Genomic DNA, 22,648 nt, shown 5'->3' with positions numbered 1-22,648 from the left:
ATATAATGGAAACCACTTCAAGCCAGTGCTATTATGGATGAATAGTTGATACTAAAAACTAAAGGATCACACACTTCAGTGCTTCTGTCAGCTAAGCTCACTGCACACAACAGGGACGCACATCCTTCCATTTTCTTCACTAGGTCGCTGTGTGCTCCCCTTCCACCCCTCTCTATTTCAGGGACCCCAATACCACCTCTCTCATGCCCAGGTCTCTGCATGCCCCCCCATTCTCACCCCCAGGGCTCTGGGTATGTCCCCTCAGTTTTAGGGGCATACGTAAAAACGTCAGTAGTTAGTTAAGCTTGTATAATTTCTAAAGTGTTGAAATAAGTCATTCAGGATGTCAATATTTAAAACTCCATTTAGATAATGGGCAGAGATGAAATGAGGGTATTATGCAGGAAGCCATTAATAGATGACATCAACCGACGCTTTGATCTATAGACAATTACAGACCTCATTAAAGATGATAGGTCTGCTAATCAAATGCCCGGGGCTCCATGTTCCCCCTATTTCCTTCTTTGGGGCTTTGCTGAATTTCAGGAAAATCCATAGCGTTCTGCCCTTTGATGTCTAGAACTTTCCCTGACATTTTGGCATTGAACGGATATGGTGTTTAGATGTTATTGTGCTCCAGATAGACAGAGAAATGCCATCCTGTTGAGTGTAGGGCTTTACTTTGCCAAACAACAGACCAAAGCCAGACCTCCCTCCCCATGATACCTGATCCAGAACATGCCCAGATTCTGTTCTGCCAAACAAAATAGCTTGACAGACGAGGTCTTGCAAAAGCAAAGCCACGCCCTGTTTTGCCCCTCTCTCATCTAAGGTTACTCAACTGCTGCTCCACATGCCTCACACCCTATCTAAACACAACACCTCATAGGTGTCAGGATCTCCCCCAGGCCCTGCAAGGAGGACCAGGCATAATTGGGAAACAAGCTTCTCCAGTGAGGCAAGACACACTTGCTATGCTACTTCATCCTTCCATCCTGGCCATTGGGAGAGACATGCTGCGGGAAACTGCATGCTCTGGTAAGCACCTGTCTGCCTATGGGCAACATAAGAGCGGCCATACTGGGTCAGACCAACAGTCCATCTAGCCCAGTATCCTGTCTTGTGACAGTAGCCAATGCCAGGTGCTATAGAAGGAATGAACAGAACAGGCAATCATTGAGTGATCCACCTTGTTGTCCATGCCTAGCTTCTGGCAAAGAGAGGCTAGGGACGCTCAGAGCATGGGGTTGCATTACTGCCCAACCCCATTAACGGTCATCAATGGACCTATCCTCCATGAATTTATCTAGGTTTTTTTTTAACCCTGTTATAGTTTTGGCATTCACAACATCCTCTGGCAAGGAGTTCCACAGGTTGACCTGTGCATTGTGTGAAGAAGTACTTTCTTGTGTTTGTTTTAAACTTGCTGCCTATTAATTTCATTGGGTGACCCCTGGTTCAGGTGTTCTGTGAAGGGGTAAATAACACTTCCTTATTCGCTTTGTCCACCTCATTCATGATGTTACAGCCTCTCTCATACCCCCTCCCCCAGTTACCTCTCTTCCGAGCTGAAAAGTCCCAGTCTTCTTTAATCTCTCCTCATACGGAAGCCGTCCCATTCCTCTCATCATTTTTGTTGCCCTTCTCTGTACACCTTTTCCAATTCTAATATCCCTTTTTTTGAGATAGGGCAACCAGATCTGCATGCAGTGTTCAGGGTGTGAGTGAACCACAGATTTATAAAGAGGCATTATGATATTTTCTGTCTTATTATCTATCCCTTTCCTAACAGTTCTTGACATTCTGCTCACTTTTTTTATTGCTGCTGCACACAGAGCTGATGTTTTCTGAGAATAATCAGAGGCTGTTCCCCCCCGCCACAGGCTGCTTAAGGCAATGGGGCTGAATTCAGCCAGCAGACAACTTGTGGAGTGGCTGGAGGAAGGCGGATAGGCTGCAGACTCCAAGGGATTGGAGATCAGCTAATGGGTCATCATCATCCCTCACGCACAGAGGGCTAACTGAGGCAGAGAGAGATTAAGCAATTTACCCAGCATTACCCAGGAGTCTGTGCAGAGCTGGGAACTGAACTGGATCTCATGAGTCTCGGGCCAATGCTCTAACCACCCCGCACCCTTCCTCGCAGGATCATGCCACCTGGTTGCACCGAAGTAATCTCTCAAGTGGTTTTGCCACAAGCCTGCAGGGGGACATGACGCTTTAGGGGACTGATAATGGAGTCCAGGGACTCTGAGGTCTCTGGTTCCCATAAGACACTAACTGGCTTGCCCAGGCGGAGGATTGCACTATACTCCTCTCGTCCCCTAGAGGCTGCTGCTCCAGCTCGGCGTGGAGACACCTTCGTAAGGTTGCAGAACGAGCCACAGGCTGCCATTGCCTGAGCTGAACTTGGTTTGGGCATAAAGAGACTCTGCTCCCACCCCCACTAAATTCTGTCCTCACTACATGACCAAGGGCCAGCCCCCTCTCTGCAGTAACCCCACTGTGATCAATGGGATTATGCCATGGAGCAGCATGGCCCAATCTAATGATGGCAGGTAGAATACAAGGAGGGAAAGTTTCCCAGCACTCTGCCTTTCAGGGCACCCAGGATAGCACCACCCAGCACATCCGCAAGCACAGCTCAGACCTTCCAGCTTGCTCCCCTGAGCCGGAAAAACCACTCCAGCTACCTAGCAGCATTCACGTCTGAGCTCCTGGGAACAAACTGAAAGAACTGAACAGTGCTTGGGCCTGTGCTTATACACTGACATTCTGCGCTGTCTGCAAACAAAATAGATATTCTGTTTGCACACAACTTCCCTCTTCCTCCTCGTCTGAGCGGCTCTCCACCAGCAGCGCTCTGGCTGTGGGGAAAATTCCTTTCGATTGCTCCATCCAGAGGAATTTGGACTTAGCTCTAACTCACGGGGACAACCTGAGACCCCAAAGAGAGGAAAATGACGCGGCATCCTTGAAATAGGAGGCCTGGGCAAGCGGTGACCAGAGAAGAGGTGGTTATAAGAGAGATAGCCAGCATATACTGGTATAAATCCAGAAGCCAGTAGGGTTACTCTGGATTGACACCCATGTTTCTCAGAGGTCAGAATCTGGCCCAAGGCTTTACCAACACCTCCTTCAAGTGACCTCTGATCTCTCCCTCTTCATTCTCTGTTTGCTGGAAGCCTGGGACATGGACGCAGCAGTCTCCTGTTTAATTCCCTTGGATGTCTTTTAATGATATTGCAACAGAAACTCTCAGGCGCCTTAGACATCAGTACAGCACCTGGCACAACAGGGGCCTAAATTAATAGTAATAAAGTTTTATCTGCCACACTGATTCTGCCTGGCCCTCTCCCCATTCTCACCAAGCTACTCAGCAGCAGGTTGGAGGAGCACGACCCTCCAGTAGTTGAGTTTATTGGGAATTGGTCACACATAGCTCTATCCAGTAACCACTGCCAGGACATGGGTTACAGACAGATCCCCTAAACTGGGAGCCTGATACGAAGTCCATGAAACCCACGAGAAAGACTCCAGGTGACTACACTAGGCTTTGGAGGAGAGGATGGGGGATGGGGTGGGCCTTGTACTGAACCAGTGCAATGTCTGTGAACCAGTGTTGCACCGTAAGGAGGATGATTGTGCTGCTGGAGTTGTAAATGACATCAGAAGTGCATTCAACTGTTGTCAGCTCCCAGGCTATCATCACAGGGCTTTGCGAGTCTTGGTGGTTTTCTTCAGGTGCCAGCTCCTGGAGTCATGGGATAATCCAAGACTCTCAGCTTTCATTTAAAAAGAAAAGCAAGGCCCTAGCCCTCTGGTTGCAGAGAAAAGCTTAAAGGCTCAAAAACCAAAAAAGTAAATTAACCCTTCCCCTCCACCCAATGTGTATTATTTTCAAATCTCACAATCTTAAGTCCATTTCATGACAGGGGATGGTGAGGGAGGCTGACTCATGATTTTTGAACACATGGAGTTGCAAGTAGCGTGGATGAGAAGGCGAGTGGATAACAGAGACACTTTGCCCAAGGCCAGCATACTGGCTGCAGTGCGCTGCTAGAAGTAAGGGTGTGCTGCTGGAGTCTGATCTGGCATCAGAAGAGCGTGGCAATGCTAAAGTCTCCACGGGGTGGGCACAGGCCAGAAAGGGAGGGGAAAGAAGGGAGCAGAGAGGAAGAGGGAGCCATATACAGTGAAGTGGGGAAGGGAGGGAAGCTGCATTTTGCACAGCATGCACAGGGGCAGTGAAAGTGCAATGCTTCAATCAGGCTTGAGGTTTTATTACCCCAAGGGGGCAGATTGCTCAAACAAACCTTGACTGTAGTCAAATGGGAGCAGTTAGACTGCAAGCAAATTAGGGGGGTTCCCCCCTTATCTGTAGCCCAGGCTTCCTATGTGTACACACTTCCTCTAAAGCAGCTAATTACGGTCTCCCCTCCTGCCTTGCCGTTCCCCAGCTGTAGCACTAGGAGAAAACTAGAGATACGCGAGAAGGGAGAGTGCCTGTACTCTGCCCTCCCAGCTGGCTACATGCACGCCAGGAACGCGGGTATGTGGAACACACACAGAGCCTGGTCGTGAGGCCCTTGGGCAGGTTATACTCCTGGCAGAACGAGCGTGGACTTCAGCGTGGGCTCAGCCGGAGTAAAGCCCGAGGGAGCGATGTAGGACTTTATCTCTGGAACGGGAAAAGCCTCCACTGCCCCTGCAGCCACGTGCAGCTAGCTCAGCGAGAAGTGGAACGGAGGAGACGTCCTTAAATGAAAGCAGCCAGAATTATATAGACACTCAGCAGGGACCCAGGCGGGGCCTGCAGAAATTGTCTTTGCTCTTTTGTACATCTAACTTCATCAAAAAGCTCCAAGCAGACGCACTTGTCTCCCTCCCTCCCCGTACTGTAATCTGGATTGTGCGCTGATAAACTGGGAGCTTACTGGCTCTGCTACGGACTCACTGCTTGTCCTTGGGCAAATCCCTTCGGCCACAGTTTTCAAATTTAGGGCTGGAATTTTGGACAGAGCTGATGGAGTTCAGTCAGTCGCCCATGGACTTTCAATGGGTGTTGGATGTCTGACACCCTTAGGCCACTCAATCCTTAACTAAAGCCAGATTTCAAAGGTACTTAGGTGCTTAAAGATGCAGCTCCTAAAGCACCTGGGTAAGGTGGGCCCCTAATTCCCATTCATTTCCACAAGAGTTAGGTGCCTTTGTCTAAAGGATTTGCTCTAGGAATTCTTTTGAGGAAATTCTATGGCTGTGCTCTGCAGGTGGTCAGACCAGATGATCACAATGGTCCCTTCTGGCCACAGAATCTCTGACTCTAACCTTCTCTGGAGCTTTTCAAATCCCAGCAGGTGTCCAGCTGCACTTTTAGGTGCCTAAATAAAAGTGGCCTGATCAACAACAGATCCAATCACCCCCAGCTTCCGCCGACTCCAGCCAAGTTCCAAAATTTGGGCCTGAATGGCTTTTCACCTGCATTTACCACTCCCTAACACAGGGTTAACACCACAGACCCAGCTCGCTGCAAGTCTAAATTCATTAAATGATCACAAAGGGGATTCAGATCCTTTGATCCTGGGATTACAAGCTCTATAGGAATGCAGAGTCTTATTTTTATTAAACTGATACCCTGGAATAACATTCTCCCATAAAACACCTGAAAACAAAGGCTCCTAATGCTGTTGACATGAGTCATCCATAATAGCACAGAGGCAGACATGACTCAACTCATGCCTGGTATTAGATGCCACTTTTTGGTGTGCGAAAAGCTCACACAGGTAGAGCTGCCCATCCTAGCAGAAGAGTATGGAGATGTGGAAGCCAATTTACATTCTGGATTTGGAAAGCTGCTGGCAGGGCACTGGGGTGCTAAGATAGTTGCTAAAGTTGGTTTATAAATGAGAATCAGGCCTTCAATGTTTAAGCATCTGAGGAAGATACATTGAGAAGCAGCAGCCCAATGTGTTTGTGAAATAAACAAATCATGCCACCTTTTTGTAAATTTCACCCTTTGGGACCTTAACCAATGTAGGGCCTGATGCTGCGTCCTGTAGTTTAATGCCCTCCATCCAGCAAGGCACATAAGCATCTGACTAACTTTAAGTACTCCTGTTGATATTAATGGGACTACTCGAACACTTCAAGTTAAGTACATGCTTAAGTGCCTGGCTGGATCGGGGCCAGCATACTTGTCCGTTGCAGGATCAGGCTTTTAATGGATAGTTCAGTGGAAGCAGCAAATTTCAGCACTTGAAACACATTTGATAGGTCCCTAACTTTTTCCCAGGGGAAATCAGCCATATATAATGACACTAGCTCTTAGGAAAAAAGCTTAATAACTTTTAGAACCATTTGGCTAGCAGAACGAGATTCCTTGGGAAGATGAAGTGTCACCAGGTCAGGAGAACAGTTGTAGCCTTCAACAGAGGTGCATTGGGCTGGATGGGTTTAGAGAAAAGGGGGCCAAATTCTGCTCTTAGTTCCCTGCAGTAGCACCAGTGCTTTTGAAAGCAGATTTGAGCCCCATGAATTCAAGCTTGCTGCAATGCAGCAGAGATGGACAATCCAAGCTTGCAAGCCAAAGTACAGTAGGGCAGTAGCACTGCGCTAGTTAAGGTGGAGACTAATTGACTGTCTAGCAGCCAGTTTTCTTAAGTGCCCAAAATAACTGTATGAGTAAGTTGCAGCTTACTCACCGATACCCTGCATGAGACTATCTCCCTGGGATGGGGCCTGCACATGCATTGGAATGGATCCTGGCAGCAGCATTAGAACGGTGCACTCATCACATCCCATGAGCTATAAGTTACTGAAGTGCTTCCAGCTGTCCGGTTGCAGGGAAGTACTGAGTTGGTGGCTGTATTTCTTATGGCACTGAGTTGGGGATTAAGCAGGGTTAGCTCAACTCTTCTGGAGCCCTTTAAAAACCAACCACCATGAAGCGAATGTAGTGCTGAGGACAGGGACCTGCTGCACAACTCCGAAGATGAACGTCCTCCCTTCACAGAGCAGAGACAGCACAGATGCTTCTTCATCCCACCTTTGGGAGCCCTGTTCTGACCTTAGCCTCTCTGCAGAGGCTGCTAGTAATGGCACTGGATTAGTGCTGGTTCTGTCACATGGATAACTGTACTCTAAGCTCTGGCCCAAAACCAGCAATGCCTCTCCCACAGGTCACAGTCACCAGCTGAAGTTAACTATTGGTCTTTTTCAGCCACGGCTGGATTCAAGCCAGCCTGTTGAAAGCGAGAGTCTCTGTATCCCTTTACCAGCCCCCAAGCCAGTCAGTTCCCCATCGGCCTCTCTCTCGTCCCACTGAGGACTACACCACCGTGTCTACAACCCCTTCCGAAAGGGACATGTAGAATCACAACCATGGCAGCTACAAAAATGGGGCTGTTTGACTGAGCCAATCTCAGAGCACCACCGGCAGGAGGAAAATACACTTCCTCAGTGTCCCTCTCTCCTCCTAATTGCCAGGAGGCATGCTCTCTTGGACCTGGAGGCACAGTTACCCTTTATCCAGCTCCATTTCCCTGAACTGCCCCTCCTCTTCAATCCACCTGCAATCACAATAACAATTATCAAAGGCGTGATTTCAAACTAAACAACAGACACTTATTCACGTATGTTTACACACAGCCCTTCCCTTCTGCGAGGCCCGGAATATGCAATATGCATGCCCAGTGACTCATGCACACCTGCTGCTTGCCCTACAGTCCATGAGCACTATTCTTCACGTGGCTTAGCTGACCAGCCCCAGGCATTGTATTCCCTGGAGACCCCTGAAAGGGCTTGCTAATGGGTGTGGCCTGAATCAGCTCTAACGTTACTTGCCGTGAGAAACTGAGCCCAAAATGCACTTCTCCACAGCCCTGGTTCCATTTATTCTGCTTTGGCCATTAGAACTCAAGGTTGGAAGTGAGATGGCAAACAGCAAAGAGGCAGGAAGTGATTAAAGCATGGGCTCTAGTCCCTGTTCGGCCCTGGACTTGCAGTGTGATCACATTAAAAAAAAAAAAAACAACCCAAGCCTCTGTGCCTCGGTTTCCCCATCTATAAATGCAGATAATAGTTGTCAGTTTTGTAAAGCAGTTTGAAATCCTTAGATGGAAAAACCTCTCTCAATACCTAGTATTACTCACTACCAGCAATAACACCAGGGGATCTGTCATATCTTGGGGACACCTCTCCAGATTCCTCACCAGGATTTTGAAACCACCGAAGAAGACACTATCCTCCACAGACTCCTTCCCAGGTTTTGCAGTGAGCCCAGTGCCAGGCTTTATGCCTCTAGTCGCTGCTGGGCAAGGTACCTGGGCAGGGAGGGTCCATAAAGCTCAGAATTCTGTACCTCGTGATCAAGGCTCCATGCTTGGTTTCAAGCAGCTAAACAATAACCACAAACCAGGACTGTGGGGAGGGTGAGACCGCGCGAACAAGCCGCACTGGTGGAAGGTGCTCAGATGCTCCGGCGCTGATGGCAGTATAAGCAGCTTCACAGAACTGACCAGACCTGGCCCTAGCACCAGATGTCCCTGTGTAGACTTTGGCTGATGGGAGGGCATGGCTTATGTGTCCCTGTTTCCAAAAGTGTTGCCTTAAGGCGGCACTCCAGGAAACAGGTCAGCTTTCACGCCATCCCACTGTCGTCTTTTAGTGCTTTGTGTCTCTTTCCTGGAAGCATTTTCCCACACAAGGAGAAATAGGTCACTTGGGGATAGAGGTGGCATTGGCCTCTGATGAGTTCCAGCAGTTAAATGCTCCCCCCATCACTCTGCATGGGATGCTTTTAATGGCATTATTACTTAACACTTAATATGTCAGGCACTGGGAGGGGGCCTCAGTGGTTAGACCGCAGCAACTGTCAGGACTCCTGGGTTCCATTTCCAGCTCTGGACGGAGGACGTGCTCAAAGCTCAGAATAGGAAACTGAGAGGCAGGATTCCTGGGTTCCTTTCTCTCTCCTCAGCCACCGACTTGCTGTGTAACCGTGCGTCACCTGTAACAGCGGCTATAACAAAGATCACTGCCTCACCGTAACATGGGGGTTGGGAGGTTTTCTTCGTTAGTGTCTGTAAAGACTTCTGAGATTTCCACTTGCAAGGTGCCGTCTGAGAGAAGCATTAATACTACAGAGGGAGATTTGCTGAGGCAGAAAGGGGACTTAGATGCTGAAAGTCAATAGGAGGTGGATGCTTAGCTACCCATTTTGCCTTTATAAATCTCACCCTGAAGTGATCTGTAGACGTAGGACAAGGAATGAAAGTATATAAATTAGAAACATTTCCTAAGTGGCGAACCTATACATCTCCTACGTTAGAAGGACTAAAGCACCAATGAATTGACTAAAGCTTTTCTCTCCCAAACTCTTTGCTTAGCAAAGCGTGTGACATGCAACTCCATGACCTTTGCAGACGCTTTTGTCCTGGGCTGTTTGAAACTCCCGTTTCTTTAGACATCTTTTGTGGGCAGCAGCCAAACGACTTTCAGCCAAGTCATGCAGCAGCTGTTCCCCTCAGTGCATAAGTCGCTTCTAATCAGGTCTGGGGGGCAGATTGAGATCAGGGTTCGGGTTTCTCCATCAAATGCTCCTGGAGGGCGTACAGCCAGATAAAAACTACTGCAAGGTCTGGCATCATTAATGCTTCTTCCCCCCTCCACCCTTTTCCTCCACTGAGTTAATGGGAAACCTCTAAAACACTAACACTATTGTTAAAGGGTGTAACTGGCACTGTTGGTTGGCCCTAGGATAACTCTCCCCACACATCTAGTCACTGCCACTATTTTAAATCTTTGGAGATCACCCTTTCATTTCTCCAGGGAGTCTTTAATTATCTCCTCTGTTTGTTCATACTTGGTCATTTCTTCTGCTTTCAGCATTCTGGCTAGTTTTATGCTCCAGACCAGCAAAGTGCTTAAGCACCTGCATCGCGTTAAGAAAGCGAGCAGTCCCATTCACTGCAGCAGGACTATTCAGGTATGAAGGTGCCTAAAGGCTGTTCTAGACTGAGACCATGACACCACATGTGACTTGGGGGAACACCTTGTCTAGGGGTTAAAGCAGGAGACTGAAGCTCTGAGTGCCCTCAACTCCCATTGAAGTCAGTGGGAGTTGAGGAGGCTCAGCATACTGCAAAACTCAACCCTGGGTGTTAGGCTCTTGAGTTCTATTCCCGGTTCTGTCACTGAGTGCCCTTAGTCAAGTTTCTTCCCTGCTCTATGCCTCAATTTCCCTATCTGTATGATGGGGTGAATGATACCCTCCCCAGACAGGCTGGGGTTGTGAGGCTTAATTAACATTACTAAAGGACCAGATTCTGATAGCCTTACTCCACAGAGGGTCCCACTGATCTCAGTGAGGTTGTTTGAAGAATAAAGAAATATACAGCATGGATAAAGCTATCGGAATCAGGCTAAAGTGCTTGGAGATCTTCCCATGAGAACTGCAAAGTGATGGCGTTTACTCTTAACAAGGGTCTTCATTCATTGACACAACAGACTCCAAGAATATAAGCTCACACAAGCCTTCATGCTGCCACAACAAAAATTGAGTAGGGTTCCCTTGCAAGGTAGCGATATAACTAGCATTCATGTGTGTTTATGTAGGATATAAGCTTAGAGATTAGTTCGCCAATAGGTTCCTTGGCCACTGCATGCCATAACTGATAGCTCAGTCTATTTCGGTGGCAAAAGCTTGATAATGACCATTAACTGTTCAAGATGCCCCTTGGCCATATTCTGGTCAAATTAGAACACAAGAGCAGCCATACTGGGTCAGACCAAAGGTCCATCCAGCCCAGTATCCTGTCTTCTGACAGTGGCCAATGCCAGGTGCCCCAGAGGGAATGAACAGAACAGGGAATCATCAAACAATCCATCCCCTGTTGCCCATTCCCAGCTTCTGGCAAACAGAGGTTAGCGACACCATCCCCGCCCATCCTGGCTAATAGCCATGGATGGACCTCTTCTCCGTGAACGTATCCAGTTCTTTTTTGAACCCGGTTATAGTCTTGGCCTTAACAACATCCTCTGGCAAGGAGTTGCACAGACTGACTGTGTGTTGTGTGGGAAAAAACAAAACAAAACCAAACAACATACTTTTGTTTGTTTTAAACCTGCTGCCTATTAATTTCATTTGGTGACCCCTACTTCTTGTGTTATGAAGAGTCAATAACACTTCCTTATTCACTTTCTCCACATCAGTCAAGATTTTATAGACCTCTATCATATCCCCCCTTAGTCGTCTCTTTTCCAAACTGTAAAGTCCCAGTCTTATTACTCTCTCTGCATATGGCAGCCATTCCGTACCCCTAATTATTTTTGTCGCCCATTCTGAACCTTTTCCCAATTCCAATATAACTTTTTTGAAATGGGGCGACCACATCTGCACACAGTATTCAAGATGTGGGTGTACCATGGATTTATATAGAGGCAATATGATCTCTTATATTATCTATCCCTTTCTTAAATGATTCCCAACATTGTGTTCTCTTTTTTGATGGCTGCTGCACATTGAGTAAATGTTTTCAGAGAACTATCCACAATGACTCCAAGATCTCTCTCTTGAGTGTTAACAGCTAATTTATACCCCATCATTTTATATGTATAGTTGGGATTATATTCTCCCCTTAGAAACACACACACCACACACACACACCCCTTCCCATTGCCTCCACTAACAAATCATGCTAGTGTCCATGGGCAGAAGTTGGCCCTGTGCCTTCCATCCCACCAGAGGCTCTGAGCTGTAGCAGGGGGATGCTTCAGCTTCATGTACTAACAAGAGAACAAGTCCCACAGTTTAAGACTACCCCTAGATAGATAGCTCATCACAGACAGCAAAAAAATCACAGAACTTCAGCCAGAGCAATTCCCACTTCATAGACCCTTTGTAAAAATTATTTGTATTACCACAGCATCTGGAATTCCAGTCACTGTGCAAAACACAAAACAAAACGACTGCCCCTGCCCAAAAAGCTTCCAATTTAAATAGTTAAATCAAGTTCATCCCCCTGCATGCCTTTGAGGATTGTTCCTTATACACTATTCGTATGAGTTCTACCAGTCTCCTTTTAAATGACTCGAGCAACTACTAATCCTGGTTAGTGTTCTGCTCCATTACAGCCAGAGAAATTCTCTGGAGGAGGAGATCTAAGTTCCATTTCACCAGGTGTAGGCAGCCATCCAACACCAAAGAGATCTTCAGAAAGGCAGAACCTTCTGTGTTAAAAAATGGCCTCTCAATGTCCCCTGTGAGTGCTGGTTTTATTTTTCCTACATATGCCTCTGGGCCGAGTTCCGATTTCGCTCACACAGGGGCCAATCTGCCAGAACCCCAGTGATGTCCATGGAACGGCACTGTCGTAAGCCCCATGACAGTGAGAGGAGTAACTGGGCCCATCACATGGGTAAACTGTTTCAGATACAGTCCTACCCGTAGCCTATGCTACATAACGCTTCCACTCATTATGGTCGCTTGGCACCTAGAACCAGCTTCTGTCATTCAAGACACTCCAGCTAACCAAAAGGATCACACTTCAGATTCTCTGTGTCAGCAGTTCACCTTCCAGGACTGCAGCTTACTTTCCTCTCTGCTCTCTGGCTGCTGCTAGGGAGGATGTCAACACAGACGGATGGGGAGTTTCCGGTACCCTGCTCAGCTGAGTTTGAAGTGCAAAGGCCAGGGCTAGCTAGTTCATTTGCTAGTCAAATAGCTTAAACAAGATGCACACCGTGAAGAGAGCTCGGGAGACGCACTCTCAGCAAGTAACTCCACTTCTTTATCACAGCAATGATTTAAAGTGTGATTTTGCAGTTCCTAGCATCAAGTACAAGGATTTCATGCCCTGGTTACAGCGGGAGTGTAACTGGGATAACAATGAGCAAAGGAAAAGATCTCAGTCCAAATACAATGTCCCAATAGGGAGATCTGTTAACGTGTGGAATCATCTCCCAAGGGAAGAAGTGGAAACCCCATTGCTTGAGTCACTGCCAACAAGACTGAACAAACCAACCATGGGGAAGAGAGACCTGGAAAACTGACCATAGGGGACAATGCTGCATCAGCCTGGGAGGGCCCAGAAGGTCCAATAGGCCTGTGTCAGACATAATGTCACCAATCTGGCATACAGGCTACTCAGAGCAGAACTGTGGAGGTTAAAGAGAGTCTGCGTCAGTGACCGAGACAGCTTTAGCATGGAGCTAGGTGGCCAGCATAGAGGAGATCTCACCAAAATGACCTTGGGAACGTTTTCCCCGCTAGTTCAGGGCCATGCATAGTACTTGCATGTCTGCATATGTATGTGTAAGTTTGCGTGCAGTGGGTCTGTTTATATGTGTGAAAATTTTTGTGGGGTCAGGAAGGAATTTCCCCTGGTCAGATTAGCAGGCGATTGGGGGCGGTTTCAACTTCCTTTCCAGCATCTAAGTGTGGGTCATTTGCAAGGATTCTGCCATTGAAGGGTCTTGGTGCATCTCGGTCCCTCCTATTCTCTGCCTGTAGCACAGTACTAGCTTAGTCTCTCATGGGCTATAATACATGAGTCTCATTTCAGTTGTTGGGTTTAGGGTGTGGGGGGTGTTGGTGGCCTGTGATGTACAGGAGAGCAGACTGGATTATCTGGTAGCTGCCTCTGGCTTTAAACTCTATGAGCACATTGTACCGTGTGTTCATGTACGTATTTATAAACTTGGGTGCATGATTGTACGTGTGTTTTGTGTGGACACGTGCATGTGTCCATATCTGCCATCGCTGTGTGTATTTACACCTGTGGCTGTCCATAGGCAAGCGTGTGGAGCCATATGTGCACATCAAGGTGCGTGAGATGACATCTTATGGGATCAAATTCTGTTGGCGAGAGAGAGAAAAGCTTTTCTATGTTGCTCGAAATCTTCTCTCATCAGCAGAAGTTGGTCCAACAAAAGATTCCCTCATCCGCCTTGTCTCTCTAATATCCTGGGACTGAGACAGCTACAGCTACACTGCAGCTCTGTGTGTGTCAGCAGGGACTCAGTCACAGAGAACCATAGGGTGTGTCCATGTCCAGCAGCCTGAATAAAGAATCCTCTTTGCATGCAACACAGCCCAGGCCTGCCTCCTCACTATGCCACAGGGGAATCCTCTGAGCCTCTCCAGGGGACAAAAGACTCCTATGGGGTAGTTGGGGAGGAAAAGAAACTAGTGTAAATGGAGGGGAACCTTTAACACCCGGGACACAAAGTCATGCACTACCCAGCCAGTCCCCAAGTTGTATCATGGATTTGCTGGCACCACTTCACTAGAGTGGCTTACTTGGGGGAAAGATCAACAAGAAGTTGCCCAAAGCAGGGTGTCAGAGGGTGTGTCCTCTGGCCCAGAGCTGCCTTAACGTCACCCAAAAAAACCACAGAGAGAATAGTCTGCAGAGCCCCAGGGTTAAGGATATAGCCTTCTCCTGCTTCCCCCAGTGCCTATGGTTCAAACACCACGCAGGGGAATCATACAAGTTCAATATGGGAGCGACCTACTAGAGCATCAGCACAGACCTCACAGGTGCAGAACACAGCCTCCCCTCACTGCCCCAGAGCAAGGACCAAAACAGTGCTTAGTTTGGAATGAAAGAGGTGCCAGGGCTCAAGCAATTTAACTTTCTTAACTGATGCAGCAAGCGGCCTAGAGGTGCTGGAGCTTCGAACTGCTCAGCCCTGGCACAAATGAAGCACCGGGACCCTCGGTTATTTAACGGACCCAATACTTCAATATTAGTCTTGCCCATGATCTGCCACGGAACCTTGCTAGCATGTCCCGGTGCACCTCACCCCTACTCCCCAGGGGCAGGGAAACAGATCCCAATTCCCACCCCAGCAACAGGCAGGGGGGAAGCGCAGCTGGCACACGCGAGGGGACGGGGCTTCAGGCGGGCAGCAATTGTCACACTGGAGCAGAGTCCAGGGCCACCCAGTCCAGGATCTTGCCTCCAACAGCTGCTTCTCAGAAAAGTGCAAGTAACCTTATGGCAGAATCTGCCTCATCCTGACCTCTCTAGTTCTCTCTAGCGCCTTTGACCCGAGGCAGCCAGCCAGCCCTTTCAGCCTCTACCGAGCCACACCGTCACTTCCTTTTTTTAACATAAATGAAAGTAATCCAGCTCACTTAGCAGGCGCCCCCCCTCCGGTGCAGCCCCCCCAGGCGCTGGTCCACTCACCCCAGCGTGCTGATGAAGCCATTGACCGACCCTTCGGCGTAAAGGGAGACGATGTCCCCGATGTGCAAGAAGCTGGACATCTCATTCATGATTCCCACGACCTGTCCCCGGCGGCGCCCTGCTTCCCGGAGTCGCGGTCCTCAGCCCGGTTCCACCACCACGTGGGCGCACCGGAACCCGCGGTCCAAAGGATCCTTCCCCACCCCCGGAGCGGAGCCAGGAGGGGAGGGGGGGTTACATGTGCTCCCCAGTGCAGGAGCGCGCAAACAGGCACCGCTGGAGCTGGGCTTGGAGGGAGGGGGGGAATCAATTACAGATTTGCATGAGGGCTCCGGCATAGTTTGCTACCTGCAGCCAATGACAACCGACCAGGAAGTCCTGCTGAACCGGAGCATGCAAATTTCGCCTGCATGGGGTGCCCCGCCGTCCCAGGCCCCACCCCTTCTCCCTCCAACTTGGGGAACTCCTTGCTGCCCCGGAGCGGCCCCCGTGCGCCCAGGATCCCCGTGCAGCGGGGTGGGGGGTTTGACACAGACACCCAGTTCGCCGGGGCTCGCTCCCACCGCGCCCGTTCACACAGGAGAGCGAAAGCTGCTCCGCTTAGTGCAGCCCGAGCGGTCACGCTGCGCTTGTCGCTTCCTGTACTCAGTGGTGCAGGAACAGTTTGTATAGTGTGTGTGGGGAGGGGGGGCTGAGAGCCATTGAACCAAACTACCCCCTGGATATGATGGAAATCGCTTCAAGGTGGTGGGGGGGGGAAGGTGGCATCACCCCCAGTTCCAGCATCTCTGCCCTGTGGGTGCCTAGGTGGGGCAGCCAGCGGGCGAAAGCCTTGGGGGCAGGTTCTCTGCCTTCCCCTCGAGTTTGACTAGCAGCCACTCGCTGGCACAGGCACCAGGGCGATTTCACCCCTGCTGATGTATTTGCATGTTGGTCCTGCACCAGATCCCAGGGAGGCCACTAGGAAAGAGGGGTAAACTGTGCAATGGGGCTTTGCAGCCCCCTGCCCTTCCCACCCCCCAAAAAAGCCAGGAATCCGGACTCCTAGTCCCCCTGCTCCAACCCATAGACCCCACTCTCTCAGAGCTGAGAACTGAACCCAGGAGTCTGCCCTCCCAGCTTCTCCTCTGTTCTAACCCACGCACTCCTCTCCCATCACAGAGCTGGGAACAACCCCAGGGTGCCAGCTCCCAGTCCGCTTTTCCCTCCTAGATGTAGGAGTCCTGACTCGCAGCCCACCCTTCTCTAACCCACTAGACCTCCCTTCCCAAGCTAGGAACTGAACACCCCTGAGTCCTGACTCCCGGTCTCCTTGCTCTGATTTCTGGGTGCTGAGATTAAGGATGAGAAGTTTCCCACTGGAAGGAACATTTGGGAGGAAGAGCAGCGTGTTCAGGAGAGAACGGCTCTTTCACACACTGCTGGAGACGCCTGTGAGGGTTTAGTACATAGGGAGATTTTGACCCACAGCGTTCTCTCTGTTTTCTTTGGGACTTGCTGGGAGTGCGGTGGGGTGGGGGAGAAATTCAGCATTCACTGCACATGGGAATCCCTGGAGCTAGTCCCTTCTGATTGGTTGCAAAGCTCTCTGCGGGCTTGCACCAGCCTGCCTCAGAGACCTTTACCTCTCTCCACCCTCAGCTCATCCATCCCCAGCCCTCCCTGTGCCCTGCAGTCTGGCCCTAGGGGATAAGAGATCCTTCGCCTCCGCAGCCTACAAACAGTGATGATAAAGCCTCATTTAGGGCCAGGTTGGTCCCCACCCACATGTGAGGCAGGGCCCAGCCACCCTTGCAACTCCTGAGGGCTTTGGGGGAGGTGGAATTGGCCAGTTGTGGCAGAGACCGTGCCAGATTCAGCACACTGGGAGGAGGTTTGGCATGGGGCTTTAATATGGCCCATGCTTCTCAAAGCACCTTGCTATGCAGTCTTACTACCCTAGAACACCTTCTGGAGACCTGGGCAGGGGAGCCATCCCCAGAGCTTGGCTGGGTCTTATTGGCACAATACATCTCACTGCACACAACACGGCCAAGAATCTGAGCCATGGAGCCCATGCAAGAAAAAGGATTAGGAGGAGACCTTATGGGGGCAGAATATCCCACATCTGCCTACTGCAGGGTTCCTGGACCTTCCACTGAAGCATCTGCTGCTGGCTAGAGCCAGGTTCCTGGACTAGAGGGATCACAAGTCTGACCCATCTGGCAGCAACTTTGTTCCCAATCAAGTGTCAGTGGAACAGCACGATATCCTCAGAGCACCTTATGGACATTATAGTCATTCCAGTTCCATACATTTAAATGTGATGCTCGCTTTTTCCACTATCAGCAACATTTTTTAAAGAAAAGTCTCATGCTTTTGTGATTCATTTCCCCCAGCCCTTCCTTGCCAACAAACAAACACACAACTTCTGAAATCTAAATCTTGCCCTAAAATGCTGTTTTATTCTGCTAGGAAACAGACAAATCCCCTGGCAGAACAGGGAAAATCTAGTGCAATTCCTACAGGGAAGCTGTGAGTTCAGGTCCAGCAGGAGTAGCTGCCTTTTCAGCACAGGACGAATTTAGCTTCCCCTATCCCAGGGTGGTGGAGGTGAGAATCAGAGAGAAACTTAGCTGGCTTTAGCTGCAGTGAAATTTTCTCAACATGGGCTCAGAGAAAATACCTCCAGAAATCAGACACTGAAAGCTTGCCCACAAATACTCAACTGCTCTGATAAGAAGGGGAAAGAGCCTCTCAGACATCATGTCAGGTGGAATATATTGTTCTAGGGATTAGAGCACAGGACTCCTGGATTCTCTTTGTCGCCCCATCACTCTTTTGCTGTGTAACCTTGGGCCAGTCGTGATCTCTCCATGCCTCAGCAAAATGGGGTTCATGACGTTAGTCACTCACATAGGGTTTGGTTAATCAGCATTTGCAATGTGCTTTTGAGATCCCTAAGTGAAACTCACTTCAGAAGTGCAAAATATTGTACTGAACCAATGCAAAGCTGGCCTGATTTCTGCTCACCAAGAGAATAGGGGACATGAAGCAGAAACCATTTAAAATATTATAAATAAGATCAAGCTCAGACAGTCATACCCCATTTCTAGCGCAGTCTTGTTCACAGCATCAAAGAACAGGTTCAGACACCCGGCACTTACAATCAATGCCCTTTACAACGCTGGGAAAGGCTCATTATACCCATTGTACAGATAGGGAAACTGTGGCTCTGATGAAGGTGACATGACTTATCCAACACAACGCAGTGTTCTTCCCAGCTCTGCTATGGGTAAACCCCAAATCCTCTGCTTCTCCAACTTGATGTTCTAACAATTGGGCCATGCTGCATCCTAGAGGGCAGCTCTCCAGTTAAATGGTTAATCTATGGAGCAAAGATTATCCTCAATCAAAACCTAGGATCCTAGTCACCCCACATCCCCCTCAACAGTAGGACAGATCAGATCCACAAAATCCAAAACTACACAGTCTCAGCCTCCCCACCCCATGGGGTTAAACCCCTTCAAGCTCTGCTGGTGCAAATCTTAAGCTTCACATATGTTAGTACTGGATACAAACATATTCATCCCGTGACATTCAGTAATGGAGGGCCTCAACAGCCACTAATAAACTATTTGAAACAAGAATCCAGCACTGCGGGCAGGCAGTTTCTAGGAGATCACTGTATTTGTCTGTTGGTTCAGGAGCTGAGCCATCAGCCCTCTGCATCATAACCACCACCCGACATGCTACAAATCACTCAGAAAGGCATTGCCTGTCATGTGACTCTTGCCTAATGAATCTCTGCTTATTCACTTTCAGACTGATGGATTTTTATGCCACAGTTTGCTGGGGGAGTATGAAATTGGATGGGTTTTGCACCCCTCGGGTCTCAGTTTAAGATACTGAATTAAATGCAGGAGACAAGAGCAGAGGATGTACTGTATGCACAGAGCATAGTAGAGGACCCAGGGCTCCCAATGGATGCTTAGGTCCTACTGACTGACTTCAGCAGGAGTTTGGGCTAAGGAAAGGGCCAGGGTCGGGCCCATTACTCCATCGCCAGGTAGACCGAGGGCAGGCCTTAAGCCCTTTGGGTCTGAATAGAAGTTAGCTCCTTGGTCAGACAGATGAGCGGCCAAGTGGAGGTGTGAGCCACTGGACGCATGGGTTGTGTGTCCCCAGTCCAAGAGAGCGGGGGTACGTTGCTGCTCCTCACGCCAGAGCCCAGCTCTTTAACTCATGCTGTAATGACTCATGCTTCTAGCACTGCGGACCCTGGGTTCAGACCCAACAGCTTGATAGTTCAAACCTCCAGGGCCGGGCTCGAGCTGAAAAGTTGATGGGGCTGTGGTTGGCGCTGGGTAGTGGTGAGGAAGGTAGCCTCATCATAGGGGTCTAGTTTCTCATTTTGTGTTTTAAAAGGAACCATTATTCTTGCGGGGAGGGAGAGGGGCTCAATTTGCTTCTAGAAGAGCGCGACCAGGGAGCGAGTGCACAGGGGCTATTGGTGGAAGAGGCGGGGGCGTGAAGGAAGAATAGAAAGGACGAGGAGGAGAAGACAAGAGGCAGGACACAAACCTGCCATTGTTTGGGCCACCTCTGGGCCCCCTGCCCTGTCTCACCTCTGCACTCCTCCACTCTACAGGCCTGGTTTTCAGAGGCACGGAGCACCCGCAGCTCCAGCTGAAGTCAACGGGAGCTGCAGATGGCCAACACCTCTAGCAAACTAGGCCAGGAGCACCAAAGCAGAGCAGCCCCTTGGCACAGGACACCACGGGACGCCCTGCCTGCCTTCCTGCTGCCAGAAGCGCTCTCTCCCCACTCCCGCCATTCTTTGGGCCCCAGGCCCCATGGCTGGGGGAGATAGGGCAGTTATAAATAAGAGTTTCCTTCCTCCCCCTTTACGCCACATGATAAATAGCACTAAGTTTCTCCCTCCCAGAAAGGAAACGGCTGTGGATGCGAGGCTGGTGACTCAGTGCAGTAACAGCAGAGTCATCCCCCAGCTCCAAGGTGTGGTCTCCATGACTGGCACAGTTGCAGACACATTCCTTTCCTGTGGTGCAATCCACCCCTCCATGGGCCGCTGCTTCAGCACCAGGTCCTTCCCGCCTCGCCCAGCGCCCCAAAGGCTCCTTTGGCAGAGGCTTCTCTCCTCCCACCCGCATGCCCTGCTAAGCTGGTCACTTCTCACACCACTGCCTTGTGTAGCCAGGCGCCTTCCCTGCTCCTGCCGCCAGCATCTGCATGGACTCAGCCACAGACACTTTTCATCCAACGTGTTCCCACGCAGGCGAGGGGAAGAGGTGGCCATGGAGGACCACTTTGGAGCTAAAAACCTTTTAAAGGCCTGGGCTCACAGCCAGGCTGTCCATTGCCTCCAGTTCGTGATGGGCTGCGCTGTGTAGTCAAAGCGGCAGGAGCAAAGAGCCAGGAAGGGAACAAGGGGGAAGCGCCCACTGGTGGGGCAAGGCTGTAGGATGGGAACATGACAGGGGGCGACCTGTCTGAAGGGACGGTGAAAGCAGGTTGCCTAGCAGAGGTGGGTCTTTGAATATGGAACAAAACTGCGTTCCAGACCACACGGCGATACCTTAATATGAGCCCTTAGGGCAAGGCGGGGGGCCTGTTGGAAATGGTCCTTCACAGCACTAAATAACCAAAATGGGTATTTGTCATCCAAAGCCATTGTGCCCTTAACACCTAGAACCAAAGGGAAGCCAGGGCCGGGCTGAAAGCTCTTCCACAGGTAAAGGGGTGGAGATGAGGAGGAAAAGGCTGAGGTAAAAATACTGTGGCCACGCAGCTAGGGTGTGGGTCACAGGGTTCTAGCCTGAGCTCTGCTGCTGACTTGCTATGTGACCTCATACAAGCGAGTCACTTCCTGTTCTGTGCCTCAGTTTCCCCATCTGTAAACTAGCACGTACGTGAGAGCCAGTGTGTGGTGCTCAGGAAAGAGATGATGAGTAGATGGATCTATAGTTTTACAGGGGAAAGCGAAGGAACTAGCTGGGTATGTCAACGCTGCAGCAGGGATGAAGCTGCCTAGCCCAGACAGATTCCTGCTAGCTCTGCTTGAGCTAATGCACTGAAAACAACAGCACGGACATTGTGGCTCAGGCTGTCAAGCTCACCCCCTGGACTGCTAGCTGGGCTCGGCTCTGCCACCATCCATGTGTCTAATTTTAGTGAACTAGGATGAGTGTCTACACAGGCTGGGGGACCTTGCTCCTAGCTGCAGCGTAGACATACCTCTAGAGACCAAAGGGGGAGCGGGGTGATTGGGGCCAAATAACCTTCCCCCAAGTCAGCGTGTGTTACAGCTCCTCATCTGTGCTCAGTCCTCTGAGGGCAGGAGTCAGCAATAGACCCAGCTCTGGAGTCTTGACCTCAAGCAGGAGCAGCTCATGCTTTGAGCTCTGAGATCCCTGGTCCAGTCCATAATATGCCGGCCCTTACAGGGAACAGAAACAAACTGCAACCTCTGAACAGGACTTGTGCAGAGAGTGCTCCCCGATAGCATCACCTGGGCCACTAGCCACTCCAAAGGGATCACAGACGAAAGCGAGCCAGTGCAGGCATGTGCTAGGAGGTGATATAGCGGGTATAAATGCCCACCTGAGGTATAAGGTCTTCCTAAGCTTGCCTGGGACAATTCAGCACACAGGCCAATGCCCTGGCTCTAGCCATTTGGTGCAATAAGTCAGGGTTGAATGTAGAACAAATAACTTGAAGTCACTCAGCCAGCAACTGCTGGGCACTGGAAGAGCCAAGCAGCTCACAATAGGAAATAGAAAGTAACTGCAGCCTCCTTTGTTTCAGGAAGAGACACTGGGGCCCTTGTATCCGTATCAGAGTCAGAGAGGAAGGAATTCTCTGGCAATAAGAGCACATAAAAGCAGGATTCTTCGGCTGCGAGACAAGTTTCTCTCCCACTCCACTGGCTTTGGCTATGTTCTGAGCTCAGCTGCTGCCCAGACATACAGTGAAATCAGGCAGGGCTCTGTGTGGCAGCTTTCACCCAAGCAGTGTCTGCCCTCCCACCCCAAAACACTTCTCAGAGAACAGTGGAGGGCGGGAGAAGAGACAGATCCAGACTGGCCCGAAGTTCATAGCTATTTGGATCCAGAGGTTTATTTTAGCCTCATTCCCTTCTGATCCCACCTGGGAATTAGGAGAGACAGTAAGAGAGAAAGAGTCAGGGAAGGCTGTTGCACACACCGAGGAGCTGCATGGAAGAAGGCTCTTGTGCCATCAGTAGCGATGCTATGTGAAGAGACAAAGAGGTGGCCCAGCTGGAGTGGAGGATAGGAAAGGTCCAAGAAATCTTGCAGCAGATCTATTGTGGGCATGAACACACATAAATGGGCTATGAAACCTCCTGGCAAAGGTGCATTGCATCCCTCTAGTGGGCTGCTCCAGTACAGAGGATAGAAGTCCAGCGCAACTTCCATCTAATGGAATTGCTACTG

At 49.9% G+C, this 22,648-nt stretch overlaps 1 protein-coding gene across 1 annotated transcript in view; it reads right to left on the bottom strand.

Moving 5' to 3' along the window:
- ITPR3 (inositol 1,4,5-trisphosphate receptor type 3) overlaps nt 1-15,608 on the bottom strand; it is an 85,181-nt gene extending 69,573 nt beyond the window's left edge. Inside the window, exon 1 of the mRNA XM_050953005.1 lies at nt 15,192-15,608. Within this exon, the coding sequence (XP_050808962.1) occupies nt 15,192-15,280 (89 nt within the window). The 5' untranslated portion in view covers nt 15,281-15,608. The remainder of the gene's footprint in view (nt 1-15,191) is intronic.
- Between the last annotated feature and the right edge of the window lie 7,040 nt (nt 15,609-22,648).

The sequence above is a fragment of the Gopherus flavomarginatus genome, chromosome 5, assembly GCF_025201925.1.
Source record: "Gopherus flavomarginatus isolate rGopFla2 chromosome 5, rGopFla2.mat.asm, whole genome shotgun sequence".
Classification (NCBI taxonomy): domain Eukaryota; kingdom Metazoa; phylum Chordata; order Testudines; family Testudinidae; genus Gopherus; species Gopherus flavomarginatus.
The sequence above is the reverse complement of the archived record's forward strand: the minus strand, read 5'-3'. Positions and strand labels throughout refer to the sequence as shown.